This window comes from Geospiza fortis, unplaced genomic scaffold (genome assembly GCF_000277835.1).
Source record: "Geospiza fortis unplaced genomic scaffold, GeoFor_1.0 scaffold166, whole genome shotgun sequence".
Taxonomy (NCBI): Eukaryota; Metazoa; Chordata; class Aves; order Passeriformes; family Thraupidae; genus Geospiza; species Geospiza fortis.
In genome coordinates this window covers 1,569,239-1,584,758 of record NW_005054310.1, presented here as the reverse complement: position 1 = coordinate 1,584,758, position 15,520 = coordinate 1,569,239, and the positions used below count along the sequence as shown (strand labels likewise).

General features: G+C 35.7%; 1 protein-coding gene across 1 annotated transcript in view; it reads left to right on the top strand.

Moving 5' to 3' along the window:
• OTOGL (otogelin like) overlaps positions 1-15,520 on the top strand; it is a 90,048-nt gene that overhangs the window by 53,526 nt on the left and 21,002 nt on the right. The window contains exons 30-41 of the mRNA XM_014312349.2: positions 2,423-2,579; positions 3,093-3,119; positions 4,555-4,722; positions 6,285-6,563; positions 7,175-7,292; positions 8,527-8,606; positions 9,497-10,126; positions 11,087-12,309; positions 12,992-13,169; positions 14,044-14,186; positions 14,898-14,921; positions 15,060-15,152. Coding sequence (XP_014167824.1) covers positions 2,423-2,579; positions 3,093-3,119; positions 4,555-4,722; positions 6,285-6,563; positions 7,175-7,292; positions 8,527-8,606; positions 9,497-10,126; positions 11,087-12,309; positions 12,992-13,169; positions 14,044-14,186; positions 14,898-14,921; positions 15,060-15,152 — 3,120 coding nt within the window. The remainder of the gene's footprint in view (positions 1-2,422; positions 2,580-3,092; positions 3,120-4,554; positions 4,723-6,284; positions 6,564-7,174; positions 7,293-8,526; positions 8,607-9,496; positions 10,127-11,086; positions 12,310-12,991; positions 13,170-14,043; positions 14,187-14,897; positions 14,922-15,059; positions 15,153-15,520) is intronic.

The window sequence follows — 15,520 nt, the reverse complement described above, 5'->3', positions numbered from 1 at the left end:
AAATTGAGGGATTCTAAAGTAAGTATATGTGTAATGCACCTACAGCTTACTTCAAATGGTTTTATTTTGTTGTTTCCTGCTTTATATAGAAAGAAATATGAGAGAGCAAGATTTCTGCTTTCGAACTTTTTAATTGTTTGGCAGCTTATCATCTGGTTTTATCAAAACTGAGGTTTGGTATCCTTGTTTTCCCAATGCCTTGCTGAGTAAGAGTTAAAAGAGTTACAAGAATGTCCTTCAGTTCAGTCTAGACAAGATGGGGACAACACTATTCCATGTGGTAATCTTTTATTCCATTTTAATACACACTATATCAACGCAAGATGTGCTTTATACATTTTCCCCTATTTCTAATTTTAGCCTCCCAATGGTATTTAGGTGCTTCTTTACACCTGAACAAGCAAGAACCACTATGACATTTCATCTCAGTCTTGAATTTCTTCATGATTATTAATACTAAGTGAGATCATTAGCTGTCTCAGCTGAACCTCCTGACTTTCAGGACTGAAGCTGAGTATCAACATGGTTAGGAATTTGCCTGTGAAGGAGGTTGCAGTAGCTTAACCCAAGAGATTTATTAATGTTGACTTAAGTTACTATGTAAAGAATTTTTTGAGCGTGTGCCTGAGAACATAGTGATGAGTGTATTTTCAAAGTGGCAAATAATAAATAAAAATGGAACTTTTGAGAGTCTTTAAGAAAGTGTATTATTATAACAAATTAGAAAGATCTTTTCTCTTGAATGTTCATCTTTTATATCTTATCCATGTTGTGATTAGAATTTGCAAAAATTATATTAAAAAATCTATGCCAGGTGCAAAACATGTGATTTAATTAGTAGTCAAGTATTTCTGCATGTGTGCATCTATCTTGTATGGGAGAGTCTGTAAAGCAAACATCTTTCTTGTGTTTTTAGAACCCATTAATCAGCATGTGAAAGTACAGCTCCTGCAAATGTAATGTAGAGTGACCTCCTATCAAGGGCATGTGCAGCTGACTGCTGGGTGGGGAGCAGGGTGCCAAGAAAAAAGCCTGAGCAGAGACTGACACTGGGGGCAGGGAAAGAACAGAAAACAAAGGTGGGGTTTTCCAACACTTACTGTTGCTTCTGCTATGTGGGTGGAAGATCCTGCAGTGCATGCAGGCAAGCTCCTGTCTGTGGGCCAGGCGGCCTTTCAGCTCAACTCAGGCTGCAACACCAGTTTGCAGGGAGACAAAATCTTGCATCTCTGCCTGGCAGCCACTGATGGATTGCAGTTGCCCAAATAAGCACTGAATTCAACAGGGTCTGAGGAACCTGACCATGGAGAAAAAAGGGTCTTCCTCCTAATTCCTGAAACAGCAGGATCTTTGGTCCAAGGCTCCCAATTTGTCACAAGAGCAGGATATTGCTGACCCGTGGAGAGATGCTGTTCCGCAGGCATGAGAGACAGACTGAGATATCTGGGGCCAGTTTGCTGTTAGGTGATTTCTACAAAGCTTCTACTGTCACTTTCAATGGAGCTAGTTCTTATGTGTGTCCCCCACATCCCCAGTGGTATCCCTGTTTTCAAAACAAGAAAAAGAATGAAAGCACAATAACATCTCTCTGCCCTTGATCCAGTCCCTGCCAGCTTCTAGCTGCTGCCAGCTGAGAAGCTGTCTTCGTGTTAGATAAGTAGTGCTTTGTTACTGTGGTGGTATTTCTGTAATCTGACGTGTGCCATTTGAGTGCTTTACAGCTGAGCTAGACCAGACACTAAACTGAAGAGAAGCATTGCTTTAAACAGGCCATGTGTTGAGTAAGAACACTATTTTGGAAATGCTGCTCAACATTACAAAAAAGATGATTTAAACTCAAGAAATAGTGAATCATGTAAAATCATGAAATATTGTGATAGGATTTTAGAGAACGTGGATTTCTGATCTAATGAAGTTTTGTGAGCAAATTATATTAAAATCTTGACAAGTGCAGAAATATTATTTTCTTTTTGTGCACAATGTCACCAGTGGTCCCAAGCTTTCTTCCCCTGGGAAATCTCCCCTCTATAAATTATTACTTTAATAACTTGGTAATCAGAGTCACAGCTCTGATTTTGTTGTTGTTCATGCAAAACTGACAGGATGACTACAGATGGCAGTATTTGCCTTATAAAAGCAGAACTGCCAGCTTCAATAATTCTTTAAAATTGATGAACAGCAAGTGTGTGGACAAGCATGTTTGTTAGTAATCACTGTTTCAATTTTTCTTTTGACCTTTAACTTAGGTATAAGCTGATCATTTGAAGTGTGCATTTTGTGTAGGAATATGCCCAAACTTTGGAAAATACCTTATTGTTGTGTTTAATGCTTTCAGTCAGTCCAGAAGTAAAACTCCTGCTGCAACTGGAATTTGTACATCTCACGCAATTAAGTCAGCTGTTTTTGTTCTTTCCCCTCCCAGATTGATGTGACTTCTTTTATCAAAAATTGTCACACAGATACATGCAACTGCAATCTTGGTGGGGACTGCGAGTGTCTGTGTACCAGTATTGCAGCTTATGCCCACAAGTGCTGCCAGCAAGGAGCAGCAATTCACTGGCGATCTCCTCTGCTCTGTGGTATGTACCTGGGCTGGCCATGCTCCAGAGCTCATCTCACAGGCATCTCTGATTTTTTCCTACCCAATTTACAAATATGACAGAAGCAGGTGGATAATAAACATAGTTCACATCTCTCAAGCTGTCCCTGTGTTAGCTGTGCTGTCCTTATACACCCAAATTCACTGTCTTGCTGAAAAGGGGTGGCTGTGCTTAGGGTGTGTTAGCGCAGAGACTGTGGGAAAGGCACTGCTGGATGTCCATTTTTATGTGTAGGGCTCCAAAGAGACCCAGTCTGTTCTTTTCTTTGACAGCAAGAAGGGTTCTTAGCTGTAGAATGATTCCTGCTTCAGGTTTGCTGTCGCTGGACGAAAGTCTAAGGAAATAAAATCACTGACTGAAATATCTTGTGGGACATGAAACTTCCTCTCCTGAAATGAGCTTTACATATTTAGGATGCATAAATACATGGATTCTCTTGTTACTACTACTACTAATAGTAATAATAATATGCTTGTTTTCTTTGTCTTTTAGCTTATGACTGTGAATATTACAACCAAGGTATGTACTATTTGACATTCTTGTTTAAAACAGTCAATTAATTTATGGGCTTTTTCTTTGACTTGATGTATGCAGTTTTAACATTAATTTTATTTTTAATGAGTGAAGGTTAGTGGCCCAGCTGTGTTGAATGATCCTAGCAATCCCTAATGTCTCCATTAATAAGTTCATAATGTTCAGTGTGGGAGGAGTGGATTGATCCATCATCCTACAACATATGGTAGCAGTCAGGAAGAAGCTCTAGAAGGACATTTCCTTGTGTTTGTACTGTACATTTCAGAGCTGGGACCTACAATATTTGGACATTGATGGGCTATGGGATTTTGTGCACAAGTCTCACAATACTGTACTGTAAAAAGAATGAGAATGAATTCCTGTGTCATTCCCTCTAATATTTGAATACTGTGCAGATGCTTTATAGGGAGCAGTAGATATTGAAAAGGGAAACTTGACTAATTGCAATGAATGAATGAATCTGAATTTTAATGTGTCTTTTTGATGACTAGGATGACTTGCATCTCATAATAAGGATCATTATACAGACTATATTTTTCTCCTCCAGTCTGGCCTACTACAGTAGTAGCATGTACATCTTGCTAGGTATAGCTGACTTCCCAATTACTTTTTAATAGGGAATTTTATCTTACTCAGAAAGGTTTGAGGACATGGCTTTAATGGTGAACATCATGGCAGTGGTCTTAAAGGTCCTTTCTGGCCTTAATTATTCTATGATTCTATGAAAAAAGTAGGAAGGAGTACTGGTTTTGGCTAATTTTCTTCATATAGCTAACATGAATTTAATAATATATTTTGTATTTGTGAGGACAGTGGTGTAGTAGCTATTGCTTATATGGATTAAGGTTTTCCCAGTTCTCATGCTGATCCATCAGTAGGCAAGCTGGGGCTGCAAAGGAGGTTAGAGGGGACAGAGCTGGGACAACTGACCCCAGCTGACAAGAGGGATGTTGCAGAACACATGATGTTGAGTTCAGCAATAGAAATTGGAGGGGAAGTTTTCTGGGACTGGCATTGCTTAGGGTTTGTCTAGATGTTGGTCAGCTGATGGCGAAGAATTTGGCTTTTTAATCACTTTTCTTTGTTTTCTTTGTTTTTTGGGTTTTTTTTTTCCAATTGTTTTCTTTGGTTTCCTTTTCTTTTTCCTTATTTCTCTATAACAAAACTCAAACCAAACCATGATTTAACTGTCTTTATCTCCACCTATGAGGTTTTTTCAGTTCTTCCCCTCTGATCCTTTTGTGAGCTGTGTGGTGAGTGACCAGGCATGTGGTGCTTAGCTGCCTGACAGGGTTAAAGTCAAGGACAGAGTTATGCATGTTTCCACTACCAAGTGGAACCAAGTGGAAAATTAAGACGTAAGTTTTGTATATTATGTGATGCAAATTTTTCTTTTTCTATTTGATTTTTCTTCCTGTAGGTCTTGGTGAAGGACCCTATATTTTGGCAAGTTTTGGAGTGAATGACACAATTATAGGGGCTAATGTATCCAGCAGAAGGATATTTCCCTTGCCTAGAACTGGAGCACATGGAAATGTAATTTTCAGTTTCATGATAACTCCAGGTCTTTTCAAAGATAAAGATTTATGTAAGTGTTCTCAGCAGTTTTGCTAATGGTGAGGTATATATGTCAAACTATATTAATGATTTTTGCTGCATCTTCTAAATGTCCTAAAGTAGTCTAGATATTTTTAGTTTTTGGAATAAGTTGCAAATTTCAAAATGAAGGAGGGATTAAAATTTTAATTTTTTTAATATTAGAAAACCTCACTTCCAGCTTTAAAGTTGAATTTTCAAAAATTATTTTAAAAGTATTGCAAAATGCAAGTGAATAGAGTAACTTTGTGAAGAAATCCAATTAGTTTGTATAACTGGAAACTGGTGAAATTTTCACAAGTGTATAGCAAACATCAACACTGAAGGTCAATGCAGGATATTTTTGTCTCCAGTAAAATTGGTTCTACCTTGTGTTTCCACCTTATTTGTTACTTTTCCTGACCTAGAAAATGTGCAACTCAGAATGATCAATCTATTTCTGTATTGTTAACAAGCAGCATCTCTGTGCAACATAGAATGCAGTTTCTTAGGTGAAGACCTAATCCTAAACTCTATGTTGTACTTGTCAGAGACTTATCCAAACTATACAACAAAAATAAACCTGTTTAAATATTTTTTTTCTGTATATATTTTTATTTTTTCACATCTGTGAAGATTGTGCCAGTTAAATCAATAAAGATTTTGTCATTGCTTTCTCAAATAATTTAATGTGTTGAAAAAATCACAAACCTTCAAAAATCAACATAAAGAAGGGCTCTCTCCACAAAAAAAAATTCAAACTAAGTTTACAAACATTTGAATGTTTATTGCCCTGGGAAAACTAGGTTTTTAGATGTGATTTTGAAATGAAAAATACATAAAACAGAAGTATTAGTTCATTCTTGTCAAATCCCTATGTAAAGTGGAAGTAAATAATTCATTATATCTGTGCAGTACACAGATGACTTTCATATGGAAATGAGGGATGAGATAATATTGCTGTAGATTAGAGAACTTCAAGACCGTATTCAAGTTGAAAATCAAGAATGAAGTCAGTCTTCTTATAAAGCCTTACATTTTCAAAGAATTTTTTCACTTTTGGTTTGTGTCATGGGTAGAGCAAATAGAGGTCAGGTCTCTTATTTGGCCATAGATTTTCTTACACTATTTCTGCATATGACTGCATATAAAAAAAAGCCTGATCTCAATGTCCTTACAATGTGATATTATTTACTAATGAAATTTTGGCCATGCTAAGCTGTCAGACCTTTGTCCAAACTTGAGAAAAACTCCCAAGATATGCAAGTTCCAGTCTGAGACTGCTTGGGCATAAGTTTTGAAGGTTAGTAGCAGTCGGCTGAATGCAATTTTGGTCTAACTGATAAGTTGCCTGGTGGTTCTGGATTATATGATCCTTTGGAGTCTCTTTTAGACCCTGCATTGTGTTTCTAACTCTCTTTTGTGCGACTTAAAGCTGATTTTTTTTTTTTTTTTGTGAAAAGACAGTTTTAAAAAGGAGCCACTTAGCAGCCAATATATAGGATTTAATCTCAATTATAAGTTGTTTTCTGTGAAAATCTCACCATTTTTATAATTTTTTTTCTTCTGTGGAAGCTCTGTCTCTTGTTTCCCTTGAATCTGCTGAAAGACCAAACTACTTTCTGTATGTACATGACAATGAAACCATCGGGTTGGAGCAGTGGCAGGCAAATGCCTCCTTTCAGAGACGAGCCACCTTCTTCCACCACCAGGGTCTCTGGAGTCCAGGGCTCAGTGCCTTCGAGCTGCACAGTAAAAAAGGCTTTTTCATCATTCTCACCTCATCCAGTGTTAAAGTGGAAAAGTATGATGGTTCAGAAGAATTCAAACATTTCAGTAGCTTTAGTATTGAAGGTAAATTTTGCAAAATCTGCAGGGATAAACATTTTTTTCTGCTTGCCTTCAGAGCATTTTCTTTCTTGTATTTCATCAGCAATATTAACAAATATTTTATCCTATTTTTAATTTCTTTCTGTCTTCCATTCTATCTCAAAGTGCAATTATTTTCTAACTTTTGCAGATAGGATGGTCACTTGATCTTTGGACTATGTTTTCATTGGCTTGCTCTTTCAAAATGAAAGTGGCATGTCACAAAATTATGTATGTTAATATCTCATTAGTAATCTATAGATACCTATTCTTTTAAATGAATTGGGTAATTTTGTTGCATCTGCAACCAACAGTATCTGCAATATGTTTAACTGATCTTTTATGTTTTGAAACAGAGTATATTGTAAAAATTAATAGCTGCTTTTATTGTCAAAACTTGAAGTGTTTTTTAGCTTGAACAAATTTAAAATACTTGAAACTGAACAAAATCTCACATATTGGAAAGTTCTGGAAAATTTGGCTGTTTGGTTTTTTCATTTATCTGAAGATCCCAATGTATGTTATAGAAAAGGTTGTAAATTTAAATTGTTTATTGACTATTGAATCAATTAAAACCCCTTTTCTTTCCTTCTCAGAACTCAGCGCTTCTGTGCCTTACAGAAGGATGTGTGAATGGCGATATGAATCTTGTGCTAATCCTTGTTTTAAGACATGTAGTGATCCTGAAGGAACAGCATGTAAATTTCTTCCTCTGTAAGTAAAATTAATCTCATATTTCTACTGTATTGTTTTTTGTAATATGCATACCATATGCTTTCTGAAAACCACTGCTGCTGCAATATCCATCTAGTTTTATTATCCAGATTTCAATATGATTCTTATGAGAAACTCTCACAAGTCATATGAAATCATTTGTACCAAGCCTCTCATTTCCCACAGTTTGTATTCCCACTTGAATGTGCTTTCCAACACAAGAATAAGAGGGTTTGTATTTAGCCCAGAGGATTAGCTTCTGGTAGTGGTTAAGTGGAAAACTGTTAAATAAATGAAGGCTATTTCCTTCTGTGGATTTATAGCTGCATCCTAAACCAACGCACCATGATGTAAAAACGACTACATCTTTCTGGTGTTTATATGACAGAGATGAGAAATTGTAGGAATAGTAAGGGAGGAATACGCCCTCTCCTGTAAGAAGAAGGAACTTTTACACTGGAAGATGCCCATTGGCGTGAAGGGAGGGATTTCAGAGGGGTGATGGTAGCTTAGAATTTAGTAAACAGATTTCCTGTCTTAGTGGTTCTCCCCTGGCCTCTATGAAACCATAGCAAACTAAAAGGAAAAATGCCTAAAAGCTCAAGGCACAATGTGCTGGAAAAGAAAGGATATTTTAGATTTCAGACTCCCTAGGCATATGCAATTTATGATTAGTAATACTGCTAACATGACCAATTTTCTCTGTTGGTATTCTTAGCTTTTTCCTTATGGGAACACTGGTTGTTAATGTCATGATTTTCTTATTGAAAAGTCCCCCAGAATGAAAAAGACATGGGAATATAGTGATTTCTCTGTATTCTTCTATGTTGAAAGGACACAAGAGACAGGCTTTATGGAGTCAATATAAATATTTTAATATCTCAAATGAACATATTTGGATAGAACAAAAGTCTTGTTGACGTGTTCATCATTCTGCTAAAAACCTTTCTGTTTAGGGATCTAAACTTACACCTGGTTGGGGAAGAAAAATGGTCCAATGCCATCAGATTCATCGGCCTATGCAAATAATTATTAACAGTTTTGAAATATAATTATGCTGCCAAATAACTTTGTGACCTTGAAATGCCTCAAAATTCTATGTTGATAATTTCATTGGAAAGTTCTCAGAACCCTGATAAGACATTCTAATGGTTTGTTTAGACAAAGTAAAATAATTTAAAATTAACTTATACTTCTACTGTGGCTCTAGAATTAACTATACAATATTTTAAAGGGTTGAAGGATGCATGCCATACTGTCCCAAAAACATGATCCTTGATGAAGTCACACTTAGATGTGTTTATCCAGAAGACTGTGAGTATACTTTATTATGTTGATCTACTGTTATAAATTGCTTCAAGATCCTAGGAAAGGGTCTTAATCAAATGTATTTTTTTAAAGTTAAATGCTTTCTCAGAACATATTTCTGTTGAAGATTTTTTCTCTTGGACATAGACTCCATTCCCAGTCATCCAAACTACAGCTTCTGCATTCAGAAAGTTGTATTTTACATTGAATTCTCATATTTCTCATATAGAGGGTTATATATATAACCTTTTGTGATTATGTTATACTCAGAACAACTATATTTGACTATATAATGCTAGTATATTACACATATAAAAGGGAGAGATTCCAAATGAAAGACATACACCTGTAGAAAAAGTTCAGTCTTTTCAGAGGATGACACACCACTAACAAATTCAGCTCACCTATTTCATAATTTCTGGTGTGTAAAAGTACCATATAATTTCCTTATTCTGTGGAATAGAGTATTATTTTAACATTAAAATTTAGTTTTAATACTGTATCTGATTGTACAAATTTTGAATCAAACGTTATGCTTGATATTTGCTGGTACAAAGTATCTTGTATAATATCTTCTAATGATGTAATGTACTTATTTCAAATATTTTACTATTTTGGATTTACTGAATTTTCTCTGGAATTGCCTTATTGCTTCAAAATTGCTCTGCAAAACATTGATTTTCACCAATATAAAAAGTTAACTACTTCATTTGCAGAGAAAATTAGAAAACATTTATAAAACATCAGCTGAATTCCTCAAAGTCATCAGACGACCTGGAACCATGGGCAAGATCTGATTTGCTAATATTTAAATGGGATTTGAGTAGAGATAGATTTGCTCTTTTTCTTTACTAATAATCCATAAAGGACAGTTAAACACACATTTTTCCTTTTAGGCATACCTGTGACACCTACAGAATCAGACATTGGACTGAAGCCTTCACTGTTAATCTCTCACATGGGTCCCACCACGGAGAGATTTCCTCAGACACTCCCTGTATTTGTTACTTCAAGGAATAAATCAACTCTCATCGGTGTGACAGACAAGATAACCATAAATGCAAACACAGCTTCAAGGGGAATGAATATGTCGGCACAGTCCATTACAGACTTTTATTCATTGGAGGCCTCTAATGCTGCCACCTATTCAACATTTTCATTACCAAGTACAGTGGAGCCTTCTGATGTACTTCACAGCACAGCCAGCCCTACTGTCCTTTCCAAACCCATCCCTTCAACAGATTTTCCAATTCTTTTTCAAGCCTCAGCAGTCACATCACGTACTGCCCGCTCTAATGCATCTATGACTTTACCCATTATAATAACAACTCCAACAACCCTGCTCAGTGCAAGTCCTATTCCAGCACATTCTGCATTATTAACACCCACTTCCCTAATGATAGTTCCATTTTCACTCAAAACATCAACCACTCAGCTAGGAACAGTTCGACCTTCCTCAGCACTAACAACTCTAGCCTCCAAGATATCTTTGGTTGCTTCTGAGCTGCCTGCAGGGATTGGGAAGAGTAGGAGTCCTTCAGTAAGTCATTCTAGGGGAGCAGAAATACACTCTGAAGTGTCTTTGTCTGCCTTGGGGGCTGACAGAGAAACTTTCACAAGACCTATATTTCCTCTAGATCCACGATTGACACTAAGAACATCTACTTCTCCTATATCTACTTTGCCTGTTAGAATTAGGTCTGGTATTAGTCAAACTGCAGTGTACCCAACACCCAGTTCTGCATTGACTTCAGCTGCTCCTCAAATTCCTATGACTACTAGATTTTCTAGCTCTGAGAAAAGTATTCCTCAATTAATCACAGTTTCACATTTCAAAACAGCAAAACTCTTGTCTAAAACTTCTCTGATATCATTAAATGTTAGCTCTTCAACTAGTTTTCCTGTAAAGCCACTTTCATCTTCAGTGCAAACTTCGACTGTTCCCAAACAGACATCTCCATTAAAAAAGGGCAGTATTTCTGCTGCTCTGCCAATAATGACCGTATCTTCACCTCAAGTTGTTTCTCAAATCCCTAAAAACACTTCAAGTGCTGCAACATGCACAGTACCTACAACAGTCCATTCTATGTATACCTCCCTGAAGCCCAAAGCTATGGCAGGCGCCACTGTTGCCTCCAAAAGTTTTTATACAGTAACTTCTAGTGCCTCCACTCCTCTACTCAATTCAACAATCTTTGATAGGTCTGTAGTAAGTAAAGCCTCAACAGAAAATAAGCAAATAATGCACACTGATTTCTTTTTATTATCATTCATTTCTAAAAAGCCAAAGAAATCTGTAATGTCTTCAGCCTTCCCTCTCAGGACATTGGTATTACCTCTAAATTCTACATCAATAACCACTTCAGAACTTACAGAGTACCCAAAAAGTTCAGATACAGAATTGAAAACTGACCCTGTGGCTGAAAGTTCAGGTACTTCCATTTCCAAAAATCCTTCTTTTACAAGGTCATTATCTTTATTTACAGCCTTGTTATCAACATCAGAAGCATCTTATGTGACATCTCAGACTACAAGTTCTTCATTGATTCCCATAGTCAGTAGTACATCACCACCCACACAAAATATAAGTGCTACCCAAGTATCAGTTTCGTCTCTAGATACACAAGGGACTTCAAAAATTCCAATGATAGACCTTGCAACTTCTGTGGATTTTTCTAAATTCACTTTAAAAATAAGTCTCTCTACCAGCTTTTCAGCAGCACTAAAAACATCCATTGTAATGCCCTCTTTACTAACACCTAACACCTCTGAAATCAGTTTAGAAAGCCAGCCCTCTATGCCTTCACCTCCTCCTAAGACCACTCATATCTCTAATGTTTCTCTAGGAAAACAGAGTTCTTCGGTAAGTTCTTCAGGAGAAGGAGAAACAGTATCAGCCGTACCAGCTGAAATCATCACTCAATCCACTACGCCAATGATCAGGAACACAACAGTGAATGCTACATCCTCAAAAGCACCTTATATTTATGAAAAAATGCTACCTAGTTCTTCAGCCAGTTTATTAGTTACTTCAGGCACCACCACCCTAGCCTCAAGGATTACTACAAAAACTGCTGATTCTTTTGTTGTCAATTTGGATTTTTATATGGCTTCAGCTTCAGTTCCTACCACCATAGAAACACACAAATCTTTATTTACAACTGCAGTAACTCAAGCTTCACAGAGCACTAGAGAAACTCCAAAGATTAATCTAATGAAAACAACTGGTACTACAAATCCATTATCACAGATGAAGAGTACCTCATACATAGCATCAGAAGTTAAATACACAACTTCATTCGAAAACACTGTGGATATTTCAGAAGATGGTCAGATGTCACATGAGAAAAAAAATGCTACCAAGACAAAGACAACCACAACTGACAAATCTTCCCCCCCTTATTTGCCAGTAACTGCACTTCAGAGTCTGCTTTTTTCAAGAAATACAACCTCAGTCAAAAATATCTCTATTTCTGGAGTCCTGGATGTAATGGCATCAGATAGGTCCAAAATCCCAACACAGAAGCCCATTACGCCTTATTTTAGTGTAACAGAGGCCACAGAGCTGCAAACCAGAGCTATAATAGATTTGTCACTTTCTAGTGGTGGAACGGCTCTGCCTTCCTCGTCAGAAATGATGGCAGTAGCTGACAAGGCTTACTTTGGCACGATGATGCACACACTGATATCTACATCTTCTGAGTGTATGGTATGATCAGTCTTACTTTCCCCTGTATGTTAACATATATATTTCTTTTCAGTCTGTTCTGTTATTCTACATATGTAATACCCAAGATTTAAAATAGTGCATATTTTCTATTTAATTTACTTGTTTTAAAATTCTCGGTTATTCTTAGAGGATAGTTTTGTTGCTGCTCTTACACTGCCTTGGTGCATTCTGCAAGTTCGATATATTGCTCTGAAAAAAATTCTTTAAAGATATGTGAGTTTTCTAGATAGCTAAATATATTTCTGAGGTGCTAAAAAGCCACAATCCTTGGAATTTTGATGTTTCTGAGTAATCTTACCCTGTTTTTCCTTCTTCCACTTGTTTCTTTGTCATAGGGTTTGAAATGATGAGAATGCATGATTTTATGTTTCTTAAAATGCTTCAGACTATAACTGATTATAACACGTACCCTCAATGCATAATGCTTTACATAGGGTATTCCACCAAAGCTGGATGGAACAGGAATGGTGTGGGTGAATGGACATGCATCATTGTCACTGGTTACAACCACACAAATGCAAGTCATTCCAAAATAACTGATGAGGGGCAGGTAGATGTGCTGATTGTCTCTCAGATCTGGGGGGTGGACAAGTCATGGCTTAGACTTCATAAGGCCAATGAAGTTAAAATTGACTCTGGTTGTTTTTTCCTTATATGACAGCCAAGATACCTTGAACCTGTTGACAAATGTAGCCAGTATGTATGTGTTAACACGGCTTGGATGTTATACAATCTTTCAAGGAACTGCCCTAAGGATGTGCAGAAGCCACATTGTGGTTTTCGAGGAATGCCTGTTCAAGTTAACACTGACAGCTGTTGTCCAGAATGGCAATGTCCCTGTAAGTCTCTCTTTTCTTTTTAAATAAAATATGGAGCCTTGATCTGTAAATGTCAAGTAATAAATTAAAGGGTTATTACAATGGGAATATGATGTTAAATACTGGAATTAATTAAAAATAGCTATTCATCAGCAAAGCAGAATGAAATATACTTAACATTTTGGTACCTTTGAGTTGAAATCCTGGAGAATGAAACTATTTTTCTTTTTTAATGAGAACATTGAAATTACATCTCCAGCATGAACACCAGTATTTTTCAGCTGAGACTTTTCAGAATTTTTATCAGGAGAAATATTAAGATTTCAACAATTTATGAAGAAAAATAATTACAAACTTTTCTGAAAGACAGAACATCCATACTTCATTTAGCTCTAATTGCGGTTTTTATTCATGATAAGACACTGCAGAAACTGGAAGATGAGCCTGCCAAGGGAACAAAAAGGCTAAAGAGAAGTCATATTTAAAACCTTGCAGCATCAATTAAACCAATATTGCACTTTATAATTTTTTCAAGATAAGACAGATAAGTTCCTTGTCAGTATCTCAAAAATATATATTTTTATATATAATAATATTTTATCTCACGTTGTGCAGATTCATTAACCTTGCCTGTAAGGCATTGACTTAAGTAAAAATTGTCACCAATTTAAAAATTTTTCCCTACCCTGGGCACACAGAAACAGGTTAAGATATTTCCACTGAGTAACCTAAACACTTAATTAGGCTTATGGCTCCGTATGTTGTCTGCAGAACAAGGCCATCTATCAATCTATGAATGTATGTACAAAAGCAAATAATGCTAGAACTGAAAGTTTTTAGAAATACTCTGTATTCAGTTTTGTGGTAACCTCATTAAATGACAGTTCTTTTTTAGGTCAGTGTTCTGTGCTGTCTGAACTGAGTGTTATTACATTTGATGGAAACAACATAGCCCTCTGTAATATGGCTTCCTATGTTTTAGTCAAGTTACCTGGAGAAATTATTGTTGCTCATATTGAAAAATGTCCTGCTAATCAGGTAAGGTTCTTGCATTCATGCAATAATTATAATTGTTCCTTGAAATTTTTTTGTGTTACAGATTTGAAATTATGCAAAAATACATCAATTAAGACTTATAAATAAAAGCCACACTCAGTGAAAAATACCAAGTTATTTAATTTTCAAGAAGCATGCTTAATAATTCTCTCTAGATAAAAGAATTTTATCTTAAGTTAAATAGTAACTGCTGTATTATAAGGAAATTCAAATGTAGATTCCTTTTAAATTATCAGAGGTGATACAACTTCTCAATGCATGTCTCCTTTCAGGAGGTAACAGTTAAGGGCAACAGTCTTCCATTGTTTTAGGTGTTTTCTATTAAATTGCTCTCATTTCCTGGTTGCAATCTAGAGGTGGGAATGCAGAACACATATGCAGATGAGCTTTAGAAGTCTGTAGTTTTAGTTCTAATTTTAGATCTTTAAGAAATGTAATTTGAAAGAACCTTTCAGCATATGCACTGAATTAGCTGAAAAGTGTGTACTTTTTATTATTTATAATAAAATATATTAGTTTAATTATTTAGCTGATTGTAGAAGAATAATAAAGACAAAGAAAAAGGTAATTTAGTTTTATATTAGTTTAATTATTTAGCTGATTGTAGAAGAATAATAAAGACAAAGAAAAAGGTAATTTAGTTTTGCTAAATAAAAATTATTGAACTTCTAATTTATTTTTAATGTTTTCCAGAGTGCAAATTCAATAAGAAAACTAGTAAGTACTTGCTTATTTTGCTGATTTTAAAATGCATTAATATAAAAAATATTTAATTAATATAGAAAATTCCAATAGCACTGGTACAGAATTAGAAAAAAAATAGTAACTAAATTTCCTTGTAACTTTTCTTTCAAGGTGCCGCCTGCAAACACTTCAGGGCTCTGTTTTAAGAAATTAAATGTCACAACACCCACTTGTCAAATACTTATCAATCGTTTAGCAAGAAAAGTAAGTATATATCAACAGCATGTGTACTCTTAAAAAATAGCTGGAGAGCTGTTCTTTTGTAGAATGTGATAAATCAGATTTAAAATAAAACACTGCAGGATTAGGATTACTTTTGTAGATTAGGTTCCCAATAATTCATGGTGTACTAGAGGCAAAACAAACAATTTATATTTCTGGTACCATGCTTCACTTAAATGTCATTTTTCCATGTCACTTTGAAGTTCTTTTCAGATTTTAATGAAGCTACAAAACCAGTTATGCCTGAGACTATATTTCCAGAAACCCTAGAACACTAGAAGTAATAAATAGTTAACTACTCTCCTTGCTAGTCAGTAACAAGTCACAACAGATGACTTTAAATAATTGGA